The 12,401-nt window shown below is 38.9% G+C and overlaps 3 protein-coding genes across 3 annotated transcripts; all 3 read left to right on the forward strand.

Moving 5' to 3' along the window:
* Positions 1–133: 133 nt before the first annotated feature.
* On the forward strand, positions 134–2,243 carry LOC131795624 (uncharacterized skeletal organic matrix protein 5-like). The gene is made up of 3 exons (XM_059113202.2): positions 134–140; positions 1,354–1,535; positions 1,899–2,243. The coding sequence occupies exons 1-3, from the start codon at positions 134–136 to the stop codon at positions 2,241–2,243; spliced, it is 534 nt and encodes a 177-aa protein (XP_058969185.1).
* A 2,592-nt stretch (positions 2,244–4,835) lies between these two features.
* On the forward strand, positions 4,836–7,094 carry LOC131795682 (uncharacterized). The gene is made up of 4 exons (XM_059113280.2): positions 4,836–5,025; positions 5,494–5,643; positions 6,106–6,234; positions 6,488–7,094. Exons 1-4 carry the CDS (start codon positions 4,962–4,964, stop codon positions 6,853–6,855), a joined length of 711 nt encoding a protein of 236 aa, XP_058969263.1. The 5' UTR covers positions 4,836–4,961; the 3' UTR covers positions 6,856–7,094.
* A 955-nt stretch (positions 7,095–8,049) lies between these two features.
* LOC131795663 (uncharacterized skeletal organic matrix protein 5-like) lies at positions 8,050–11,015 on the forward strand. The gene is made up of 5 exons (XM_059113256.2): positions 8,050–8,149; positions 8,501–9,014; positions 9,168–9,213; positions 9,800–9,935; positions 10,252–11,015. Exons 2-5 carry the CDS (start codon positions 8,804–8,806, stop codon positions 10,768–10,770), a joined length of 912 nt encoding a protein of 303 aa, XP_058969239.2. The 5' UTR covers positions 8,050–8,149; positions 8,501–8,803; the 3' UTR covers positions 10,771–11,015.
* Positions 11,016–12,401: the final 1,386 nt, after the last annotated feature.

The following is a 12,401-nucleotide window of genomic DNA, read 5'->3' on the forward strand; positions in this document are numbered from 1 at the left end:
GCGAAATGTGCTGTGTGAGTATCATTCAAAATTATGAGATATTTCGCATGAGCATACATGATGTACAAAATGAAATGCAACCTGTTTCCCGCGCTAATTGCAAGCATTAGTCAGCTTGCATATGGAATGTACGATGGCCGGTAAGAACAAAACAGAGTCACAAAACCTACAACACAATCACAAACTTAAGTCTGTGTTTGTGTTGTAGAGTTTTGTGTTAGCGTTGCGGATTTTGTGATTCTGTTTTAAGTTTGTGTTTGTGTTGTAGAGTTTTGTGTTAGCGTTGCGGATTTTGTGTTTGTGTTCTAGAGTTTTGTGTTAGTGTTGCGGATTTTGTGATTCTGCTTTAAGTTTGTGTTTGTGTTGTAGAGTTTTGTGTTAGTGTTGCGGATTCTGTGATTCTGTTTTAAGTTTATGTTTGTGTGGTAGGTTTTGTGACTCTCTTTTGTTCTTACCGGCCACCGGAGGAATGCCTGCTGATAACTAATGTTTTGTAAAACATAAGCTAATATTCCTCGTTTATATCGCTTCTATCAGATCTTAGTATGATTCATTTCCTTCACACTTGACTGGAAACGCTCGATTGCACTCTCAGCTATACAAAGGTCCTGCCATCTGGCTTGGGAACCGAATAACATCTTCCCGAGTGTGATTTGGAGCTGTCGGACGAGGAGTAACTCTTGAACTGGCTTGGGGGCCGTGAAATTCGCATTTTGTTTTTGCTGTCTTTTATTTTCCCCTTTATATCATAGTTTTTTTCTCTTTTTTTTCCTCTCTCTTTTTGTGAGCAGTTATCATTTCTGAGCCACTGTGGTATTTTATCTGATACGGTTTTGGTACGTGTCGCTTACTTTTTTTCGTTTCTTTTTTTTTTTACGAAATTAGTCGAAATATTTTCCCTCTTTTTATATAATAATAATAATAATTATTATTTATTTATTTTGCTACTATTTTTTACAATTGTTCATGTTGAGCGACAGTTGCATAGCAATTTTGTTTCAAATTCAAATCGTCGTCCATCAGTAGTTAAGTGAATTTTACTTATTCACAGATGAGACCAATCTGTTTTATGAGCACAATATACTAAAAGCGCTGGAATCCAACCTTGAATAATGAACTAGTTCATTTCCGTACCTGCTTGAGTGCAAACAAACTGTCGCTTGTGGACTGAATCTACTAAATTCACCAAGTGAGTAAGTGGAAGCTAATGGCACTAAAATTATCTGGTCATATTTTCTCATTTGTTACAGAGGGATGTTTCTTGTGGTGATCGAAATTATTAAGCCGTCTTTTCCTTTTTAGTCTGGATGGCATTAAAATTGATATGTCTTATCTTTTTTTTATTTCCCGTAGATTCATCCTTTACATCTTGCAGAGAAGTCATTTTTTTCTATCAGAGATCTCGAGGAAATACAGTCTATATGCTCCAAACTGACATTGGTAAAATTCATTTTTACTGTCTCATGAGCAGCTCCAGAATTGGAGGATGCGGAGGCAGGGAGTGGACGCTGGTCATGAAAATTGACGGCCGCAAGGTATGAAACAAATAAAACCCGACAATGATAAAGTATCACAGAATGCAATAAAATGTCCAAGTGAGATTTATAACCTTGATTTATTCTCCGAGCACAATCTGAGGAATTGCATAATTTCCTAATGTTAATTCCGCAAGTAACTCAAAGTTTAAAAACACACTTTCTTTCCTATTTATCTGATCACATCGTCTTCTGTCTTGCTGGGTTCTCGTTTCTGTTATCATCTCAATCTATACCAAGTGTCCTATTGGAAAGACAGTCAGTTGCATTGCTGATAGTTAAACTCATTTTATCCCTTGACCTTTAGAATTAAAATATACTCTTTCTTCTTTACTCCGATATTTTTTCTACTTTCATTTCTAGCGAACCTTTCACTATGATTCCAGCTCCTGGACCAACATGGCCGACTTCAATCGTACTAGAGGGAAAACTGGGTTTGACCATCGTGAAACCAAACTACCGACCTACTGGAACACACCCTTCTCCAAGATCTGTCTGGGGATGAAGATCGGCCAGCAGATCGACCTCATTGTCATCAACAGACCGGCCAACTCCTTGTACTCGTTGATTGCTGATGGACACTGCCGCTCACCATCGCTGGGTCAAAACACGTGGAAGTCGCTGATTGGTTCCCACGCTTCACTGCAAACCAACTGTAACAAGGGGTGTTTAACGTTATGCTGGCAACCGTGGTGGTTGCCAGCATAACGAGGATTGGTTGGCAACATCAAGAACGAATGTGTGATCTGTGACTCCAATACTACAGGTGGCCAGGCTATAATAACGCGGATAATGGCGACAAGCACATCAAAGGTACGGGGTACATCTTGGTTCAGCGAAACAAGAAAAAGAGGTCAACCACTCCGGCTAAATGCGATTAATTCAGAATTCGAGTTTTTTTTTATGCAGTAAGGGAATGACAGTAGAAGCTATCACTATTAAGTAAAATGGAAAATCTCGTTTGATGTAAATCAGTCTCTCTCAAAGATTTCCAAGAGAACGAAGCTTGGTACAGAGATTATATCACCCGTTTGTCCGACACTTTTATCAACTTCATGACGTCAGTATCCGGTAATCTTTGCGCTTTGAGAGGGCAGAGTCGCCCAACATAAGCCATTAGGCCTTAACTGGATTGGCAATAAGTCAGGGGACTCATTTGTCTTCATTTTACCCAAGAATATACACTTCAACTGTTGTTACACCCAGATGAATGCTTTCTCTACAGTCGGTCAGGCACTATGCAATTAATGCAAGACTCAAAACAACAAACTTTGTCAGTTCATATACCTAGAGAAAGTTCGAGGGACCCCTTGATTTATCAAGGTTTACTTCGCTAAGATTAAGGAAAAATTTACAAATCGCTATCGTTGAAATTATTGCAGAACAGAGATCCCTTAGGACTTTTTGTGCCAGTGAATCAAAAAATTCGAAGAGACGTCTACCTTGACAGATGGTATTGTCAGATGGTGGACATTTCACGTTCCAAACACAAACGCTCTATTGTTACCAAAATTATAAACTTTAAAAAAAGCGCATATAGTCTTAGAACCTAATAATGATCTCTGTTCCAAAATGTAACACGCCAAAAAAATTGTCTGATAGAAATTACTACGTCCCTTAACTTTTGTGGATACGCTTCCCCGTCGTGCTTACACTGACTTCATAACCATGATGATCAATAAGTTTGTTGCCGAAAAATTGTTCCATGAATAGTTCTGTAAGATAGATGTTACCAGCAGTTTACATCTCGCCAGGGCAAACTTATAAACAATTTATATTCTCTTAAAGACATTTCGTTATATAAATTGTAACGCAAGGAGTATTGGGCATCGACCTTTCCAATTTTGGTGATGAGTCGGTAATGGCAACGACCGTTTGCGAGAGGGAAATTTACCTCGTCTGGCCGGCAAAAACCTTTTAACTTTGGAATTTGAGCCGTGTGTTAGATGTAAAATCTCTAACACTCGTTGTTTGTTTGGTTGATTCTTCTTTAATCTCTTTTCTTCTCAAGTTGTTACAATGGGAACTAACTCCTATCTAATGAGAAAAGCGAGGGTCACCGTTTATAAAGGTGACACTGCAGATGACACTACTAAGCTGTCAATCTTCTTGTATCGTCATCGTTCCATCTCAGCCAGCGGATCATGTTAGACTACGTGTGACAGTTCCTGCTTACTAGGTATGCGCCTTCGAGTTATTTGCGCAGTTACAAAATCATTTTCTACCTTAAATTTCTTATTCTTACAGTTGAGATCGATCAGAACAGGAACAAAATTGGTAATATAAAAATCATACTTAACCTATTGACAGAATATTATTCACATCTGAAGGGGTATCTTAAGAGAAAATTGCCTTTGAAGACCATTACATAACAACATCATGATTACAAAAGTTGGAGAAGAAGGGGCGTTCACAAGTACCGTCCCCAAGTTGCTACGTGCTAGAAATGTATTAGAGCAGGAAAAAAACAAGACCTCGTGAAATACAATACACTCCCTGTTTTCAAAACATAGATAGTATCAATGAAACGGGAAACAGTTCGCACGTATTATTTTCAAACCATTAGAAGGTAATTCAATCATCGTTTTGATCAGAAAAATACCTTCATAAGTTTTTAGGTATCTATTTCATTTGCCCCTCGTTTTCTCGCGATTTTATCGGCAGATGATCTCCCTCAGGCTGCAATCAATTACTGACTGTGCTTGTATAATTGTTTGAGTATGAGATTTCAAACGGGATTGCTGAATCTCGTACCTACTTGTTATGGGTGGGACGGGAACCAGCTCGCGTGAAAATATTTCAGACAGCTAGAATTCAGCATGGAATTTTTTTTGACTGAAAATAATCTTTTTGACTAACGTGCTATCAACGAGACAGGAAAAAGCTCACACGAAATGAAGCAATTCGCTTAAGACATTATTGTTTAGTTCACAAAACATGTTTTGGCATTAGTCGTGTCGTCCTAACATGGAAATATATTTTAAACCATAAAAATGAAGCAACGAATCTCCTCTTGATCAAAACAAATTTTATCCTTTTAGATTGGTAGCCATCTATTTTATTTGCCTTCTCGTTTTCTCTTGATTTTGATTTGCTGTATATTTATATTTCAGCGAGACTGCTTTCGGGTCAAAGTGTACTTTGCTGTCAGAAATGTTTGAGTATAACATTTCAATGGATTGGTGAATCGCGTGACATACATGTTAGTTCCTGTGTATCATGATATGCGAACGAGGAATTAAACATGAGACAACAGGAAAGACGTTTCAACTTGAAAGTTTATACAATGACTCGTGGGCGTGATGGAAAAGTTGATGCATATAAAAGCGAGCGCCACGTAACTTTTGAGGCGTATTCCCAACCATTCAGCAGACATCAGTCTTGAGAGCTCGTGGTTTAATAAGCAGTCTTCCTCAGTCTACCGAGATGATCACACTTCATCTTGCGATAACTCTTTATATTGTCTTGACCAGCTTGAGCGCCTTCACAGGTATCACACTAATTCACTCTGGCCACTAATCCACTTTGGTCTGCTTTTGTTTTATTATTGACAATTTTTTAGTAATTATTTTCTTAGTTTGTCTCTTCTCTTAAATTTTCTTAAGTCTTGATGACTCTGTCTTTCTATTTCATGCGAGATCGAACAACACAAGTTGCTCCTTCAGAATTCAAAACTCGTTAACTCGTTCAATATTTTCAGCAATTATTCTTGCTCACTCTACAGAGGTCCACTGAAATTCTTCACCATCATATCGAAAGCTAGTTCATAAAAGCAAATCTCGTCCTTAATTTATAAATTCCATTGTATTGCCATTTTGTTTGATCGAGAGAAAAAGGAGGGAAGTTTAGTTACTGCTACAGATTTCCTTCCGTACCCTTTATCCATTCAAAAAAAAAAAAAAAAAACTATCGCAACCTCAGAGGAGATGAAGAACGCATTCCCGTTTTTCCTTTATAGCTTCGAGTTGTTTAAGCTGTAGTCAGCCCAGAGATCCGCGTAGCCCTGTACTCCAAGTGGATCTAAAGACGAACGCAGTTTACGGTAATGATGCCAACATCGCTTGGGAGGACCATTTAAACGTGAAGCCAGGAGTTTGTACAAACCAAGGTAGGAAATAACAAAATCAGTATAGTACCAAGAAAAACATAGTCTGAACACCGTGATATTTACTGTCAATTACTTTGACGCTGTCCGACGCGTTGGAAGTTTCTTTTGAAAAACTGTTGCAATCCAGAATTTTTTAAATAAGAGCCTAACTGACATCATTGATTAAGATATTTTTTTAAAAACTAAATTTGTAATAACTTGTAATTTACAGGTAAGCTTCGAATAAGTTTTGACCCAAGAAGTGGCTCCAAACGAACTGCTAAGTTTGACGTGATCTGATGCGTTAGATGTTTCATTAGAAAAACTTTTATTATTTAAAGTCTTCAGGATGTGCCCGAGTTTAGAGTTAAGAGTTTAAATTGAAATGAACTTAACTGAATAACTTAACTTACGTGTGTCACGGTTCAAATTACTAGTAAAATGCTTTTTACATTATATTCTTAACTTACTTGAAATTCACAGGAAAGATTCGCATAACATTTGATAAATGTTGGGGCTCCAAACGAACCGCCAGGATTGACCTGTGGTTTGCGGCTCAAGTGACAGGATTCTCGTTTGATATTGCCGACTCGCCCACTGTCAATGGATGGGGTAAGTGAAGAGACTTGACATTGACATGGCACTGCATAGGAGTAAAACATCTTTTTTAATGCTCTATAAAAGCTTTATGCTTCACTCTTGTTTAAGGAAAACAAACTATTGAAATACATCTGAGACTGAAGTTACCAACACGTTGCACATGAATAAAAGCATTGTGCTTTGGAAATTCAATGGAGACATGGGTTCACGGTGCATCAGGATTTCGCGTGCCTCAATTTCTCCTTTGTTCTCTTTTTCCTTGTAGGAGGCGACGCGGGAACAACTACTAAAGGCGCAGAGGTACATGGCCTCAATAAAAATTTTTTAATATTTACAAACGATTTCACTGGTCACCAGGATTACACCACTAATGGTCACCTGACGGTTGAATCCAAAGAAAAAGTCATCAGCGATCACATGACGATTTACATCAGCCATGAGCGTGTGGAAGTGACCAATTACCGCGGCTATCAAGCCGTGTACGACAGCACATACCTGTTTCAACTAAGTGGACAGCTCATTGGGACGCCCCCGTCTACCGCGACTGACATATGGCTTAGCATGAACCGTGTCATAAGTGGTCCACATAGGTCTGGTACTGGTCTCTGCAAAGTAGCAATCTCCTGGGTTTAGCACGCCCTAATCAGCGCGCGAGATGAGAGGAAACTCTTCTCTGAGCTTGAGTAAACCAGTAGATTGTAACAGTGCTGCATAGTAAAGAGGAGATGAAACTCTTCTCTGAACCTGAGTCAACCGGTAGATTGTAATAATGCTGCATAGTAAAGAGGAGATGAAACTCTTCCCTGAGGCTAAGTCAACCAGTAGACTGTAACAATGCTGCATAGTCAAATAAAGTTGGGCATTGTAACGCATATTCGGTGTTTTTTTTCACTGGCTGATCTGATGAAGTTTATGTTCGGCAGTTATAAAAAAATACTTAAGACTTATTGTGTGAGTGAATCAAAAAGCTCATCAAAGAGGTGTCTTCCCCGACAGGTTGCCGAATGATGGACATTTACGTTTTTCGAACAAAAAGCTCTATCACTACCGAATGCACACTATTTTGAAAAAACTGCATAATCCTTGCTAAGGTGTCGCTAAAAAAAAAGAAACTATTTTACCATAAATCACTACGTTTTGTGAATACACATCAACTAACGAACTATCTGTTCTGTTTGTTCCCGCCTTCTTTCTTGATTTTATTGGATCATTCCCGCAGGCTGCCATGAGATCTAACCAGACTTTGCTCGAAGAAATGTCTTAACGCCGGCTTATACGGTACGACTTGTCGCTTGCGATAGGCCTACAACGAATTTTTTTCGTGTAAATCAAACTTGCAACTCGCTTACGACTGTCGCATGTATCTCAAAAAATTTCGTAGGTTTAAAAATCATGTTTTAAAACGCTGCGACAATCGCAGCCGAAATCCATAATGACGCATTTTGTGACAAATTTCCATTGAGTTAATTAGAGTCGAGTTGATTTGAGAAGGTTTCTGTATTAGTTAACATTTTGTGTTTCTTGCATCAAAATGGGGGACAAAGTTGCCGTCGTTGGTTAGTCGTTGAATGCAACAAAAGTGCAGTTAACACTTTAGGAAGATGACACAGAGAACTTAGTTTCGCTGTGAAGTGAAGAAAAAAGTCCTGTTCAATATCCGAGACAATGAATACTTTAAGAGGGAGGGGAATTGTTCGCGACTTTGGCACGTCGTCGGTGAAAATATTGCGCACATCACGTAGGCCGGTCGCAAGCTTGTCGCATGTGACAAAGTTGTACCGTATAAATCAGCCCTTTGAGCACACATGACTTTTATACATTGCTGAATCTCGTGAAATGCAGTATACTTCCTGTTTTTCTAGTGTGAGTAGTATCGCGGAAAAGGGAACTGAACAGCTCACTTGGAATTATTTCAAACCACTAAAAGGTAGTGACGAAATCTCCCTTTCGTAAGAAAAAATATGTTTTTTAATGTTAGGTCTATTTTACATTTTTCCCCTTTCCCCCTTCCCTAGGCTATCATCAGAACAGAGTGAACTTTGCTCATAGCATTATTTGATTAAGAGATTTCAGCGGATTGCTGAACCTCGTGAAATGCTATATATTTCCCGTTTTTGTTTTTTAGGGAGTTTTGTTTTGTTTTGTTTGGTTTGGTTTTTGTTTTTATTTGACATACGTGGTATCAAAGACTGAGATGGGAAAAAGCACACATAAAAGTATTTAAAAATCTGCTCATGATCAGGGCGTTGACCCTCTCGTTTTCTCTTGATTTTATCAGGTAGATGATTCCCCTAAGGCTACTATCAGATCAAAGCGGACTTTGCTGAAAGAATTGGTCAAGTAGGAGATTTCAAGGGTTGCACATGAATAAACTCTTGACGAGAAACAGCTCGCATAAGACCCACGGAGAGGCCTTTTAATTCATTAAAACCATTAAGAAAGGTTTTAAGTTTCCTCGGCATGACATATGTATCCCATACGAGCAAGGAAGTCTTGACACGAGTTAAAAGCTTGACAAACAGGAGTTGATCTCATTCTGCAAAGTTCGTATTGTAGCTCAGGGCTGTGACAGCCAGCTGAGATGAATTCGCCCATCAATACTCCGTTTTTTCTGGTACTCATGTTTGCAAAGATCTTCATTCTTTTTTTCACAGTTACTGCAGCGTACGAACGCCGGGACAACTGCACTAAAGCCATTCAAACGCTTAAGGCAGTAATGGACAAAAGGTTCGGAAAACTTGAACGCGATATAGAAGTGATAGCTCGTGGACTGAATCTCTTGAATCCTCCAGGTATGAGGAACGTCAATAATTAATGATGCTGATTATATCTGCTTCTCATTTAAAGGTTCCTTTGCCGGCGTTTACTAAAGAAAAGTATTTCTCTCTTTTTTTTTCTGTTTTGGATGACATTAATTTTGATGTTACTTTTATTATTTCTCAAAGCTTCACCTTTTACATCTTGCAAAGAGATTCACCTCAAAAACGGAAGGTAATTATAAACATACAAATTGAGTATTATTCTACTTTCCGACGACGTTTTCCAATTTGGAAGAAATAAATAAGAAAAACTCAAGCAAATGTGAAATAGAGAGTAAAGGCCTTAAGGACAGCAGCAAGTTAAGATTTATATAAAAATAACAGACGTTTTGGTGTCGGAATGATTCTCATGGTTGAAAAGTTAATGAATTGGGTCAACAAAGGAAATGACGACGAAAATACTTTCACTGTAAACTAGATTGCAAAAAGGATTTTCTTTGGGAGGGAGACAGGGAAAAGTTTATTAAGCATCCCGTGTCCATAATTCTTTGTCTCAATTTGGTACATTTCTTCCTCTCGCTTTGTCACGCAAGCTCATAACCATGCGTAATTCTTTAGCGACGGGTATCTGAGAACGTTCACAAAGATAAAACTATCCAATTATTTAGATAACAGCATTTGAACAACTATAAATAAGAAACGAACGAAGCTATGCCTTAGCATGGGACACAGGCACTGTTTTATCTCAGCCGAAATAATTCAAGTCTTCGTAAGCTCATCTGTAAGAGGCAACATTTCTTTTTATGCTTTAATGACAGATCTCGAGGAAACACAGCCTACTTGCTTCAGACTAACACTGGTAAAATTCCTGTTTACTGTCACATGACCAGCCATGGAATTGGAGGATGCGGAGGTGGGGGGTGGACGCTGGTCATGAAAATCGACGGCCATAAGGTGCGACACAATAATGCAATATAACGTTGTAGTTTGCATTTATAGGAAATTTTTCTTCTCCAGGTTTTAAACCTAAAATAGGTCACAATATGACTGAAAGATTTGGTACTTTGCTCTCAATTTTTCCAAGACCATTTCAAAGAGGTGTTTGTTTTCTCTTGATATTATATCTATCACATGCTCCTAAACGAAAAACGGTCAGACCCCTTGGTCCCTCGTCAGTCCGGTGGTAACAGGTGGACTGTACCAGATAAGTCTAATAATGGCGTACTTTTGATCGCCAAAATAAAGGATTTCTCACTTTTTTCATTACTAGCAAACCTTCCATTACGATTCCAGTTATTGGACCAACATGGCCGACTTCAATCGTCCTGGAGGGAAAACTGGGTTTGACCATCGTGAAACCAAACTACCGACCTACTGGAGCACACCCTTTTCCAAGATCTGTCTGGGTATGAAGATCGGCCATCAGATCAACTTCGTTGTCATCAACAGACCAGCCAACTCCTTGTACTCGCTGATTGCTGATGGACACTACCGCTCAACCTCACTGGATCGAAACACGTGGAAGTCGCTAATTGGTTTCCGAGCTTCACTGCAAACCAACTGTAACAAGCAAGGGTTTAACGTTTTTCCTGGTAACCGTGGTTCTTCTAAAGCGAGGATTGGTATCCTTGGCAACAACGAGAAGAACTGTGGGTCCTGTGACTCGAGGATTGGGTTTGGAACAGGAGGATATCGCGATAACTCCAATACGTGTGGTAACCAGGCTACTCACAACGCGGATAATGGTGACAAGCACATCAAAGCCATGGGTTACATCCTGGTCCAGTGACACAAGAAAAAGAAGTTAGCCACTTCTCTAAATGTGATTCATAAAGTATTCGATAACTTTTTTATCCAGTAAGGAAATGACAGTAAAAGCTATAAATATCAAGTAAAATGGCAAATCTTGCAGCTGTTCTGAGGAAGTCACGAAACGATTATCCAAGAAGCGTTATGTTACCTTCCATAGAACGGCTGGTGGACGAGCAGATTTCAACCGTTAATCACATGAATAAATCCCATTTACCATATAAACTGCGGTGCTTTACATGAATTTATAACCCCGAATAAAGCCGTGACTGCACATACGTAAAATTACGATGATGCTTTAAGTGTGTTTTACATAGCCAATCAGCTGGTAACACATCATTCGCCTTTCGCACCAATTAAGACGACTTTTCTTGTCAGTAGCACTCACTCGTGAGATATCGAGTCAAACACTCCAAGAGAAATTCCATATCTACGCGCACCCATGTATTATTCTCTATTTAATCTATAAAAAAGTCATTGATATTTCCACGGCTTTATTCAATATCCCAATCATTCCATTTTCTTGGGACGATACATTTAACGTGCGAACATTTCGAAGAGAGCGAAGCTTGGTACGGACAACAAATCATCCATGCAATTTGCGTGACACTTTTTATAGGTATTTGATGTCACTTTAGGCGTCGCTTACAATCTAGCCTCTCCGCCCTCTTTTGGGTCATAAAGCTTTTAAATTAACAGGGCTGTCCAACATAAGCCGCTGGGCCATAATTGGATTAGCAATTAGTCAAAAGACTCAGTCATTTGCCATTGTCAAATAATTGTTATTTTTATCACCGAGGCACAGATGTCAGCAGAAATTTAACACAATCGCTTTAGATTGGTTATCTGGACCCACTTTGCAGAAAAAACTCATCGAAAAGGAAGAATACTGTAGCTAGTATGAACAAAGCCTTTATTTGTAACAAGAAGGTGATCAGTCCGAACTTGAGTTCTCTACAGTAGGCAAGGTACTAGGAAACAACTACAAGATTCAAAACAACAAGCTTTTCGGTTTATACACCTCATTAAATAAAACTATTGAGTCTTCCCTAACAGCTTGCCAAATGGTGGACATTTATGTTTTCCTAATACAAAAGCTCTATTACAAGATTACAATCATTTGAAAGTTTGTCAGGGCTAACTCTGCACTGATTCACAGCTGCATTCATAGGAGTAAACATTCCAAGGTACCTTTGAGTTTCCTTCAAAGATTCCGTCTCCTTTTTGATTACACACACCTGAGGCAGGAGTCATTATTTAACGACAAACCGTCGAGTCACGGAGTAAAACACTGATTTATTGCACTCAACCGCCATGTTACATATGGCGGCTACCATAATGTACAGTGTATTGCCTTACGATATAATTTTACAAAGAGGGTAAAAATGTAAAGTTGACTCGAACTTGACTCAGGCTCGAACTTGACCGGTGAAATGATATAACTCATCACAGATAAGTTAAAGTTTTTGCTTTGACTTGATGAAACTATATTAAGAGGGTCTCCAATAGGGTTCTTCAATCCCACAATCCCGACTAAAAATATTTTTTCTCGTGCAACGTATACATGACTTGGCACCATGCCCAAATGCATTGCAAAAGAATGGGAGAAGG

The sequence above is a fragment of the Pocillopora verrucosa genome, chromosome 4, assembly GCF_036669915.1.
Source record: "Pocillopora verrucosa isolate sample1 chromosome 4, ASM3666991v2, whole genome shotgun sequence".
Taxonomy (NCBI): Eukaryota; Metazoa; Cnidaria; class Anthozoa; order Scleractinia; family Pocilloporidae; genus Pocillopora; species Pocillopora verrucosa.